Consider the following 12,739-nt stretch of genomic DNA (forward strand, 5'->3'; position numbering starts at 1 on the left):
TGAAGCTCCTCCACTCTGCACATTGGGGAATGTGCTGAATGAAGGTAATAGTGGGACACCCCATGTACTGGCCTGTTGTTGATGCAACCCTACAATATTACATCTAGAACTGCCTCGTGTGCACCTACAGTCAATCTGCTCCTGCACAATTTCTCAATCCTTGGCCACACCCTGACTAACCCTGGCAAAGAGTGCATGTTAGTTTCTCTGGATCACGTCCAAGTGCAGTGCAATTGCTAGTTGTTGATACCCTCTCTGACTTCCCATATGGGGCAAGGTTGGCTACGACCCCCGCAGCAGTTACCATCTGTGCCCTCTCCATTACATTTGCAATAGAGGGGGTACCTCCGAACCTGGTTTTCACACCAGTTCGTAGTTAACAGCATCTGCATTTCAGAATTTTTTTCAGTGCAGCAGTTTGGAGCACCTGACCACTACTCCTTTCTGTCTCTTGTCCAATTCAGAAGCTGAGCAGATGTTCAGGACCTTCAAAACACAGATGTAATAGGTAACGACGGCAGTTGCACTAGGTAACGACGGCAGCTGATTCTTGGGAAGCACTCACAGGATTCCTTGCCACATAATGGGCTCATCCCCTATGAATGAAGGTTGCTCAGACCTCTGCTATGCCTGAATGCCTGACTCAGTGGACACACCACCCACATACATTACCCATGGGCTCCCACTTTGGGCTCACACTTCCAGCTGGGACGCTGGGTGGACCCAAGATGTAGATGTCAGCAGTAGTGGGTGGCAAATATTTGAGGCTGTGGCCAGCCAGGAGCATCTAATCATGCATTGAAATTGGCTGTGACTGCAATGATACGTACAAGCCCCACCCCTCATCCCCCTCGGCTATCGGCTGGGCAACAAAGCCAAGGCCAAGGCTGCTTAATAGCCTGCCTATTAGTGCTGAAGCCTCCACCCTTGTGTTACACATCACACATCAACAGAGGGTTGACAATGATGAGTGATGGAAGCCAAGTCAAACCTCTAAACCAGTTCCAGCTCTCACTAACACCAGTGACCCTGTAACCTCGTAATTATCTGTGTGGAAACATTTTCAAACTAAAGAAGTGTGCCTGTGGAGGCTGAACTATCATCGCCATTGCCAACGTGGCTGGCACCCACTCCCCTGCACCACAGAACTGATCGATCATGTTGAGAAATTACTGCGGCAGCCTTTTTTGGGGTTTCTACATCTCTGTCCCCTTCCATGATGAAGTCAGCTCAGGACAAGCAATTTCTGACACGGGGGATATTCAGTATCTGACAGTGATTTGCGGATTCGATTCCCGGCGGGGTCAGGGATTTTCTCTGCCTCGTGATGACTGGGTGTTGTGTGCTGTCCTTAGGTTAGTTAGGTTTAAGTAGTTCTAAGTTCTAGGGGACTGATGACCATAGATGTTAAGTCCCATAGTGCTCAGAGCCATTTGAACCATTTTGACAGTGATTTGGATTCCCCACCTAGCCCAACTCTTGATATGGAGGACAGGCCAGAGATACTTGGGGTATATACTCTGGCCACAGCTTGCTCCTGCATGATGTACCGCTGCAGATGGAAGCATATCACATGGGACTGTCCACTGGCATGAGAGTGCCTGTACATATTGCCACTCTGAAGTTGCCAGTTCGTCTCACTAGTTCATTGAAGCCTTAGACACATACCATAGGTTAGTATAGTGCTTGACATAGCCTGTATTATGTTTTTGATTTGGATTGTTCCCTGGACTGTTTGTGTGCTTATGATGGCTTTTGTTATGCTCTGGACCTTTTTCTGGCTAGCCAGTCACTTTATGGGGTCTACTGTTATGGACCTCAGGAACTGCCTGTTTGTTTCACTGCTCTCTGTATTATCACCTGCCTAAGTGATCATCAACTGTGTTCTAGTTATAAAGAGTAGGGCAGAACATGTCATTTGTGTTCATTGCCTATATATTCTCACTGCATTGGATTTTGTTAGGGCACAGTAGTATTTACTATTTGTTTATGACAAATTGGATATTTTTATGTTTTTGTTTTTCACAGGGAAAGTATGGTGACCTAGATGCTTCTACTATTTCCTATGGTCCTTGCCAAACACCTACATTAGGATTCTGTGTTCAGAGGCATGATGAAATCCAAACATTTAAACCAGAACCGTATTGGGTGCTTGTGGTAAGCTATGAATTTCTGTTTATTATCTATAAACTTTGGGCTAAATTTCTGAGGATGTAAATGTAGCTTTTGTTAATGGTGGTCTCTAACTTAATATCTGTCAGACAGTGACTGACTGTGTGTGTGTGTGTGTGTGTGTGTGTGTGTGTGTGTGTGTGTGTGTGTGTGAGAGAGAGAGAGAGAGAGAGAGAGAGAGAGAGAGAGGGGGGGGGGGTATGAGAGGGAGGGTAGGTTAACCATAAAATGACTTCGTTCTTATTTTTGTAGAAATAATCAGAAAATACTGGCAACATTCATGATAGAAGTTCACTACATCATTGCTGGAATAGTTAACTGAAGCAATGTTGACAAACAGACAACTTTATATACTTGAAAATATGTAGCTTTCAAGAGTCATATACTGCATGAAAGTGATGTGTTGGCAGAAGAGCGAACACCGCGTTGCAAGAGGAGGCCGAAATGCACGCGTTTAAGCTCACGCAGACTGGCGTGAGGTCTGGAACAAGGTAAAGTAATTATAGTAGCCAAAAATAGTACATAGCTTCTGGAATACTTAACTTTAATCCATAATTGGAGAACATCGCTCTTGATGATACATAATTACAATCTCAATATAAACTGGTAATGGCGCCTTGCTAGGTCATAGCAAATGACGTAGCTGAAGGCTATGCTAACTATCGTCTCAGCAAATGAGAGCGTATTTGTCAGTGTAGCATCACTAGCAAAGTCGTCTGTACAACTGGGGCGAGTGCTAGGATGTCTCTCTAGACCTGCCGTGTGGCGGCGCTCGGTCTGCAATCACTGACAGTGGCGACACGCGGGTCCGACTTATACTAACGGACCGCGGCCGATTTAAAGGCTACCGCCTAGAAAGTGTGGTGTCTGGCGGTGACGCCACAGAAAGCTACATATTTGACTACTTCAGAGCCATACATGCTGCGTGGTCACCTCCCCCTAATGAACCATGGACCTTGCTGATGTGAGGTGGTTTGTGTGCCTCAATGATACAGGTAGCCATGTTACGAGGAGAGGCCAGACTAACCCGTGGTTCCTGAAGAGAGGCAACAGCCTTCTCAATGGCTGCGGGATGACTGACTGCTCTGGCCATGTAACATTAATCAACATGTTGTTGCTGCGCCGGTAATATAAACATCTGAAAGCAGGGCAAACAGCTCTGCCGTATGGCTTAATGATGAAAGCGTCCTCTTGAGTAAAATATTCCGAAGGTAAAATAGTCACTCCTTTGAATCTCTGGTTGGGGCCTCCTCAGGAGCATGTCATCATCGGGAAAAACAAGACTATAATTATACTTTTCAGAGTACAGAATGTTAGATCCGTAAATCTGATAGGTATGTTAGATAATTTAAAAAAAAAGAAAGTGGATAAGTTGTAACTTGTTATCAGCACAGAATCAGATAGGGGTAATGCAGTAGTAAGCTTAATAATGAATAAGAAAATAGGAATATGATATCCTGCTATGAACAGCATAGTGAATGCATTATCATGGCCAAGATAGAAGTGAAGGCAACACCCATAAAAGTTGATATGCCAAATAGCTCTGCAGGTGATGAAGAGATTGAAGGAATGTATGGTGAGATAAAGGAAGCTACTCAGAGACTTGAAGGAGGTGAAAACTTCATTGTGAAGGGTGGGGAAATGAAGAGAGGGAAAAATGGGAGGGAAGCATGGGCTGGGGGAACAGAATGTAAGAGCAAGCCACCTGGTAGAATTCTGCACAAAGCACAATTTAATCATTGTTAACATTTGCTATAAGAATCATGAAAGATGGTTGTATACTTGAAGGAGACCTAGGGACACTGGAAGGTTTCAAATTGATTATGTAATGCTAAGACAGTGATTTTGAGATCACATTTTAAAATGTGACTTTTGCAGTGGCTATGGTGTACTGTGAACAGAATTTATTGATTGTGAATTGCAAACTGAAACTGAAGAAATTGTGAAAAGGTAGGAATTTAAGGAAATGAGACCTGGAAAAATTCAAGGAAACATAAGTTGTTGAGTGTTTGAGAGGGATTGATATGCAGTATTGGGCTGAAACAAGTAAGGAATGGAACAGAAAACAAATGAGTAGCTTTAAGAGATGAAATAAGGAAGGTAGCAGGAGGTCACATAAGTAAACAGACAAGGCCCAGTATAAACTGATGAAAAGAAAAAGGCAACAAATGAAGCAGGCAGAAGGGAATACAGACACGAAACTGAGAGAAAGAGCAAAATGTCTAAACAGGAAAGGGTAGGGGAAAAATGCAGGGCTGTAGAAGGATACATAACTAGAGGGAAGGATTGATGCTGCTTGTAGGAAAATTAGAGAGACCTGTTGGGAAAACAGAATATCAAGAACTCATTTGGCCAGCCAGTACTAAACAAAGAAGGGAAAGCTGAACGTTAGAACAAATATTTAGGAGCACCTTCATAAAGGAGAACACATCTGAGGGCAATATTATACAATGAGAAGAAGAAGTAGATGAAGATAGGATATGAGATACGATACTGTGTGAAGAAATTGACAGAGCACTTGAAGATGTGAGTGAAAACAAGGTATAATTGAGATCCTCGGGAGAGCCAACCATGACAAAATTATCCCACCCAGTTAACAAGATACAAGACAGGCAAAGTACCTTCAGACATCAGGAAGAATGTAATAATTCAAATTCATGACAGGTATGAATACTACTGAACCATCAGTCTAATAAGTCATGGTTTCAAAATATTTACCTGAATTGTTTACAGAAGAGTGGAAAAAGCTGATAGAGTCCAAAATTGGCAGAGATGAGTTCAGTGTTTGAGAAATGTAGCAATACACCAGGTAATACTGACAGTTAAGTATCTGGCAGAGGTTCATCGAACCATCTTCACAATAATTCTCTATTATTGTAATCTCAGACAGTGCGTGGAAGAAACGAACTCCTATATCTTTCCATCTGAGCTATGTTTTCCCTTATTTTATTACGATGGCCATTTCTCCCAATGTAGCCTAGGTCAACATCAACAAAATATTTTTTCATTCGGAGGGGAAAGTTGGTGATTGAAATTTCGTTAGAAGATTCTGCTGAAACGAAAAACGCCTTTGTTTTAATTATATCCACCCCAAATCCTGTATCATTTCAGTGACCCTCTGTCCCCTATTTCATGATAATACAAAATGTGCTGCCCTTCTTAGAACTTTCTCTGTGTACTCCATTAATCCTGTCTTGTAAGGATCCCACATCGCCACAGTACTCTAAAAGAGGATGGACAAGTATAGTGCAGGCAGTCTCTTAAGTAGATCTGTTACATCTTCTAAGTATTCTGTTTATAAAACACAGTCTTTCTTTGCCTTTCCCACAACATTTTCTGTGTGTTCTTTCCAATTTAAGTTGTTCATAATTGTAGTTTCTAGGTATTCAGTTGAATTTACGGCCTTTAGATTTGACTGATTTATCATTTAACCTATGTTCAACAGATTCCTTTTAGCACCCATGTGGATGACCTCACACTTTTCATTATTTAGGATTGATTGCCAATTTTTGCACGATACGGATATATTTCCTAAACTGTTTTGCAATTTATGTTGATCGTCTGATGACTTTACTAGACAATAAATGACAGCATCATCTGCAAACAACCTAAGATGGCTGCTCAGATCGCCTCCTATATCGTTTATATATATATGGAATAGCAGAGGACTTATAACACTACCTCAGGGAATGTCAGAAATCACTTCTATTTTACTTGATGCCTTTCCATCAGTTACTACGAACTGTGACCTCTCTGACAGGAAGTCACGAATTCCGTCACATAACTGAGACGATATTCTATAAGCACGCAATTTCACTACAAGCTGCGTGTGTGGTGCAGTGTCAAAAGCTTTGTGTAAGTCTAGAAATACAGAATCAATTTTAAATCCTTTGTCAGTAGCACCTAAAAGATATGTTGAAGAAAAGCAAACCTATTTTTCTAGCATTTGTAGAGTTAGAGAAAGTTTTTGACAATGTGGAGTGGACCACACTCTGAAATTTTGAGTTGGTAGGAATAAAATACAGGGGCCAAGTGGTTATTTACAATTTTTACAGAAATCAGATTGCAGCTACAAGAGTTGAAAGCATGAAAGGGGAGCCATAGTTGAGAAGGGAGCGAAACACTGTTGTTGTATATCCTTGATGTTACCCAGTTTGTACATTGAACAAATTATGAAGGAAACCAAGGAGAAATTTTGAAAGGCTATTACAGTTCAGGGAGGAGAAATAAAAACTTTTCATTTTTCCAATGACATTGTAATTCAGTTAGATGTAGATTAGGTAGGGTCTAAGAAAGTCGGTGAAAAGGGATAGATTGTCTTGAAAAGAGATTATAAGATGAACATGGATAAAAAAAAAACAAGGGTAATGTAATGTATTGGAATTAACTCAGACAATTCTGAGGTAATTAGATTAGGAAATGCAACATTAAAAGCAGTAGATGAGTTTTGTTGGGCAACAAAATAACTGCTGATGGCCAAAGTAGGGAAGATGTAAAATGTGGACTGGCTATAGCACAAAAATCATTTCTAATAAGAAGGAATTTGTTAACGTCTGATATAAATTTAAGTGTTAGGGACTCTTTTTCTGAAGGTATTTGTCTCGAGTGTAGCACTGTGTGGAGTTGAAATGTGGACAATAAGCAGTTCAGACAAGAAGAAAAGAAAAGCATATGAAATGTGGTGTTACAGAAGAATGCTGAAAATTAGATGAATAGATAGGACAACTAATTAAAGATACCGAAACAAAATGAGGACAAAATAAATTTATGGTATGTCTTGACTAATAGAAAGGATTTGTTGATAGGAAACATCCTGACACATCAGTGGATAGTCATTTTGGTAATTGAGGGAAGTGTGATAATGGGAGGCAGAAATTATGGAGAAAGAGACCAAGGCTTTAATACAGTATGCAGATTTGAATGGCTGTAGTGCATGGTTGTTATGCAGAGATGAAGAGCCTAGCACAGGACAGATCAGCTCAGAGACCTGTATCAAACCAATCTTTGGATTGAAGACAACAACAGCATCATATACTGCATGAGGAGAAAGAGGGTAAAATGCTCAGCTGCTGAATTGTGCACTGCACCTGCTGATTTAGCAGTTATTTCCCCTTTGCTTCAGCAGTTGTGCATATGCCATTCCATTTTTTCATTTTTTTTTGGATCTCTTGTTCATGGCAATCTAAAAACATTGCAATACCTAGGGATTAAACTTTTTTTCGTCATCTGTGATAGAGGTTTTACAGTCACTCCTAGGAAGCAAACATTTATCTTGTTTTACAATTTACTGTTCATGTTTTTAAGTACATTTTTGGAAGATTGTATAGGGGATATCTTATAGTCAGGTATTCGTATTTACTTACAGAAGTGTGCAGAAATGTTAAGATTACTGTAAAATTACTCTGGAATCAGCAGTTTGACCTGGATGTTTAATGCAACTGTGTTTTGTGTAAATAGCTGGTATTACATGGAACCCTTGTGACAATAATGTCATGGAAACCATCTTTCCTTCCTTATTTAGTTTGTGGTTGTTGAAGAATCATCATAAAGGCTTATAGTACAAGATCCGTGCATTGTTATATCTGTAAGAAGTGGAAGCATGACCCGAAATCAAGTGAAGGAACAAAAATGGGTTTACATCTATTGTGCTGGTTCATAAATTCATAGCATTTTTGTTTTGCATGTTGGTATTCTGGTTGCTATGGGTTTGTCAATTTTTATTTGTGGTTCACTGCAGCTATTTGAGTTTACATATTGTTGTTTTATCATTTGAAGATAGTGAGTGGAGTTGTCGACACTAGAAAATGGATTGCCAAATGGAGAAATCGGAATGTTTATGTCATATGCTTCTGTTTACGTTCACTAGATGGGTGACAGCAGTTGAGACAGCAAGAAACATTTGTGCTGTGTGTGGGGGTAATGCCATTGGACAGAGCATGGAAAGAAATTTTTTTCTTGTTTTAAGGAGGATTGTTTTGACATTGGTGACTTTCGCCATTCAGGAAGACCTTCATGGCTTGGAAAAGATCATTCAAGTGGATTAATCCACAATAATTCATGTCAGTGTATTTGAGAACTGACAGATGTGATGAACTGTGATCAATCCACCATCATGTGACATTTGCATGTAGTGGGGAAGGTTCAAAAATCAGGTGTCTGGGTACCACATGCTGTTAGCCAAAATCACAAAAATGAGCAGGTGACCATATGTGCATCTCTACTTGCTCATCAGTTGGCTCTTGAACAACACCAACCATTACTGGTGCTGAGAAATGGTGCCTTTATGCTAACATAAGGGAAGAAAGGAATGGTTCAGCCCAAACATAGCAGCAACTCCCTGTACAAAGACCTATGTGCATCCACAGAAGATAATGTTATGCAAATGGTGGAACAGCGACTGTGTGGTGTACAACAAATTGCTTCCCGAAGGCATAACTGCCACTGTTGACATTTATTGTCAACAACTGAAACATCTTGCATATGCAGTCAAAGAACAATGACTAGGAAGGATGTGTGAAGAGATGCTACTCCATGATAATGCCGCCCACATTCTGATAGTTTAACAAAAATCATTGTACAGGATTTGGGTTGAAGAGTCATTCTACACCCAGCTTATTCACCTAATCTTGTACCCTTTGTGCTCTCTATCGAACAACCTTCAAGGAACTTCCTTTCCATATGAAAATGCGCCCTGAACACAGCTTGATGCATTCTTCACCTCAAAACGATGTGATTTTTACAGTTTCAGAATTAAAAAGTTTACCCAGCACTGGCAGACTGTTACAAATAGTGAAGGAGTATATATGATTAATGATTAAAGTTTCTGTTATGTGTAGCTGTTGTGTTTATTAAACTTATGGAAAAATGCTATAAACTTATGAACAACCTAATCTAATGCAAAATCAGAGGAAAGTAATGGGGGTAAGAAATAATAATAAACAAAGAAGTCAGAACACACATACCAGCAGTGAAGGATGATGAATGGTGTTGAAGGAAGTAAGTTTAGAACCAATCTTCATGTGCATTCGATGAGAACTGACTTCATATTCATTTAATTTCTTCTTTTGTAATTGTTCATTGAATTTTGGGCAAGTAACACAGTCTGTAAATGCTTTTGTTTTGGAATTAACGAATAGTTAACAATAGGTGTAGCCAGTGCTGTAACTGAAGAAACATAGCTTTGAAACTGCTCACTTTGCTTTTGGAGTGTTGTGCAACACTACCAGCAAATCACTGTGCCTCAAACATGAATGGCACATGAAATGTTTTGTTTCTTTTTGTATTGTCATTTGTTACCTTATATTTTCCATGTACACTGCAGTTCCACCATTCAGAAATACTATGTACAAAATCTTTGAAGCTGCATATTTGGAGTAGTACTGCAGAAAATGGATTTTGAAAGAGTAAACTTTCCAGCCTCTATTTCCTTCCTGATGAAAATACTATACCGTAAGACAAGAAACCACCACCAAGGAATTATTCTAATAGGATGGAAATCAGTAAATGTGATGTACATGTACATACAAACAAATAATTAAAATGTTAGAAAAACTGGATGATTTAGTCCAGAGAAAGAGCTTCACAAATTGAGCAAGTTGGTAAAGTGTTGCTCCTCCTCTGGACCTTTTGCAAGTAATTATTTGGCTTGATATTGATTATAGGGTTGTTGGATGACCTCTTGAGAGGTATCATACCAAATTCTGTCCAGTTGTTGCATTAGATCATCAACTTTGCAAGCTGGTTGGAAGGCCTGTCAAAGCTCCAAATCTTCTCAGTTGGAGAGAGATCCAGCAACCACACTGGCCAAGGTAGGGCCTGACAAGCAAAAAGACAAACAGTAGTAACTCTAGCCATGTGCGGGTGGGCGTTATCTTGCTGAAATGTAAGCCCAGGATGGCTTACCATGAAGGGCAACAAAGTGGGGTGTAAAATATCATTGATGTACTGCTTTACTCTGAGGGTACTGTGGATAACAGCCAAAGGGTTCCTGCAACAAAAAGAAATAGCAATCCAGGCCATCACTCCTGGTCATCAGCCCATATGGTGGGTCCATTCAGTTTGGTATTCCACAGTTGCCTGGGGCATCTCCAGACATGTCTTCAGCCTGGAATCTCATTGACTGGAGTAGAATTCTCTTCACAGTGAGTTCTGGTTTGAATTGAGGCCTGATGACAAGCAAAGATATGCCCCATTTTGCTGTCCTTCTTGGCAAGCCATCCTGGGCTTACATTTCAGCAAGATAATGCCTGCCTGCACATGGCGAGAGATTTCGCTGCTTGTCTTTGTGCTTGCCAAAACCTACCTTGGTCTGCAAGGTCATTGGATCTCTCCCCAATTGTGAACATTTGGAGCATTATGGGCAGGGCCTTCCAACCAGCTTGGGATTTTTGATGATCTAACTTTCCAGTTGGATAGAATTTGGCATGATATTCCTCAAGAAGACATCCAGTAAGTCTTATCAATCAATGGTAAGCCGAATAACTGCTTACATAAGGGTCAGAGGTGGACCAACGTGTTATTGACTTGCTCAATTTATGAAGCATGTTCTCTTGAATAAACTGTATGTCTGAACATGTTCATCACATGTATCAGTTTCCATCCCACTGTGATAATTCCTTCGTGGTGCCTCATTCTTTTTTGTCTTGAGTGTATTAGTTCAGAAGGCTGTCAGCAGTACTACACAGTTTGCCTCCTGAAGGTATAATCTGGCCAACAATTCCATCTCATGATTCATTAAATTTATGGTGAGGCAGAGATGTTCAGTATCTCTCTGGATCTGTCAGCTACTTGTGTTTGTCAATAGTAGGAAGACACATTGCATGGTTGCTGTCGGGACTGAAAGGAAGGATGCCTGATCCACATATTCATAGACTGTCGCAGGAAGAGAAGCAGAGGGGGGATGTGCCAACTTCTTCTCACAGTGTTGGCATCTTTACCTGTGTTTTGTGCCTTTACGTGAGCAGACATGACATGTGGAAGTATAGTTTGTCAAAATGTTCTATGTAATGGAAATTGAAATATTTTAATAAACATTTTCAGAACAGTGATAAAAAATCAGTTGACATCACAGCAGCTGAGAAGAGAGCTCCACCTACCATCCTCGAAGGATGCCATGGGTCTGATGATGGTCATGTGATGTGTTCTTGTAACATACGTGGTGTGATCAAGACTGAATTTTAAAAAGAGAAACTGAATTATCCCTATGAACTGACATATTCAGTTAGGAGACTTAAAGCTGCAAATCACATAAAATTTATTGACAACAATATAAAATGAAAATAGGTGTAGGATGATTGCTCGAAGTTCACTGGTGTCGATGTTTAGGTGTCCAGAGAGTTGTCAGTTCAAACCACAGTGAAAAAAGTTCCTTCATAGCAGCTGTCATGACCCCATCTACTCCCAGTTCTCTTCTCAACTGTTGCACTTGTTTGCAGTGTCCTTCCCAGACCTCTAAAGTTGCTGACAGAAAGGAAGCATCACCAGGATTCTGAGGAGTTTTCATGTCATGTCCCCTGTACCACTGTGCTTCTTAAAATGAAATTCCGTTTTGCTCACATCACTTGTATCTGTTTAAAGATACAAGCTTCTAGCTAATGCTCGAAGTTGTTGTGACATCGAGGCACCTGTGATGAGACCTGCGACACCTTTGGTGCCACTGGAATCCCCTGGTGACCTGCACATCGCTGCGACTTCTGATACACAACATCTGACCGGTCCGTCCTCACTCCAGAGTGGGTGGCAGACAGTGGTGGGTTCGCGTGTCACTGGGCGGAAGACCAAAGAGAGAGCAGGCTGTGTGGCTGGCTCCCTATGTCTGAGCAACAGGTACGAGGTGCTACCCAGTGTTGATGATAACTCTGAGCCAGCATGGGATGCCTCTCCTGTTGGGCCAGCGGTCGATTTTCCTGCCCAGTCCAAACAAGTACAGAGGGTGGGTATGCTAGTCATTGGGAACTCCAATGCTAGGTGGGTGATGGATACCCTCAGGGAGATAGCAGGCAAGGCGGGAAAGAATTCCAGTGTGCATTCGGTATGTTTGCTGGGTGGTCTCATTCGTGCTGTGGAGGAGGCCCTGCTGACGGCTGTCGAGCACAGTGGATTGTAGCGGTCCATTCTGCTTCTTATTCTTCCTGTTTTGATTGTCGATTGCCCTCGGTATCGTCGTTCCGCATTGCTATACAGGCTGAGAAAATGGGTTGTGGATTCCGACACTGACTACTGCAAATTATGTAGCTGACAGGTGCACAGTTGTATAGTTGTGTTTCATAGTACTTTAATTTCATTGTTAACAACCTGGTTGGCAGATACTCAGAGCGCGCACTGGATAAGGTTATGATTGTGGATGGAGCCGTAAACAGTTACTGAGAGTTGCACAATCAGACACACAATGTTTTTTTCTAAGAACCTCTCGTTTACACATTGCTTTAAAAGATAACAACAAAACAATATGGCTGAAACCCTAGTTAAGAACTTGATGTATTCTGGGCTGAAGGCCCAAAACCACACCAAAAACAAGAACGGCTGAAGGCCTGGCTTAGAAATAAAAAGCAATTAAAATAGAAGGTAA

The 12,739-nt window shown here is 41.0% G+C and overlaps 1 protein-coding gene across 1 annotated transcript in view; it reads left to right on the forward strand.

Moving 5' to 3' along the window:
- The window catches only part of LOC124804804 (DNA topoisomerase 3-beta-1), a 122,255-nt gene that overhangs the window by 34,744 nt on the left and 74,772 nt on the right, over positions 1–12,739 (forward strand). The window contains exon 5 of the mRNA XM_047265142.1: positions 2,029–2,157. Within this exon, the coding sequence (XP_047121098.1) occupies positions 2,029–2,157 (129 nt within the window). The remainder of the gene's footprint in view (positions 1–2,028; positions 2,158–12,739) is intronic.

Source organism: Schistocerca piceifrons, chromosome 7, assembly GCF_021461385.2.
Source record: "Schistocerca piceifrons isolate TAMUIC-IGC-003096 chromosome 7, iqSchPice1.1, whole genome shotgun sequence".
Classification (NCBI taxonomy): Eukaryota; Metazoa; Arthropoda; class Insecta; order Orthoptera; family Acrididae; genus Schistocerca; species Schistocerca piceifrons.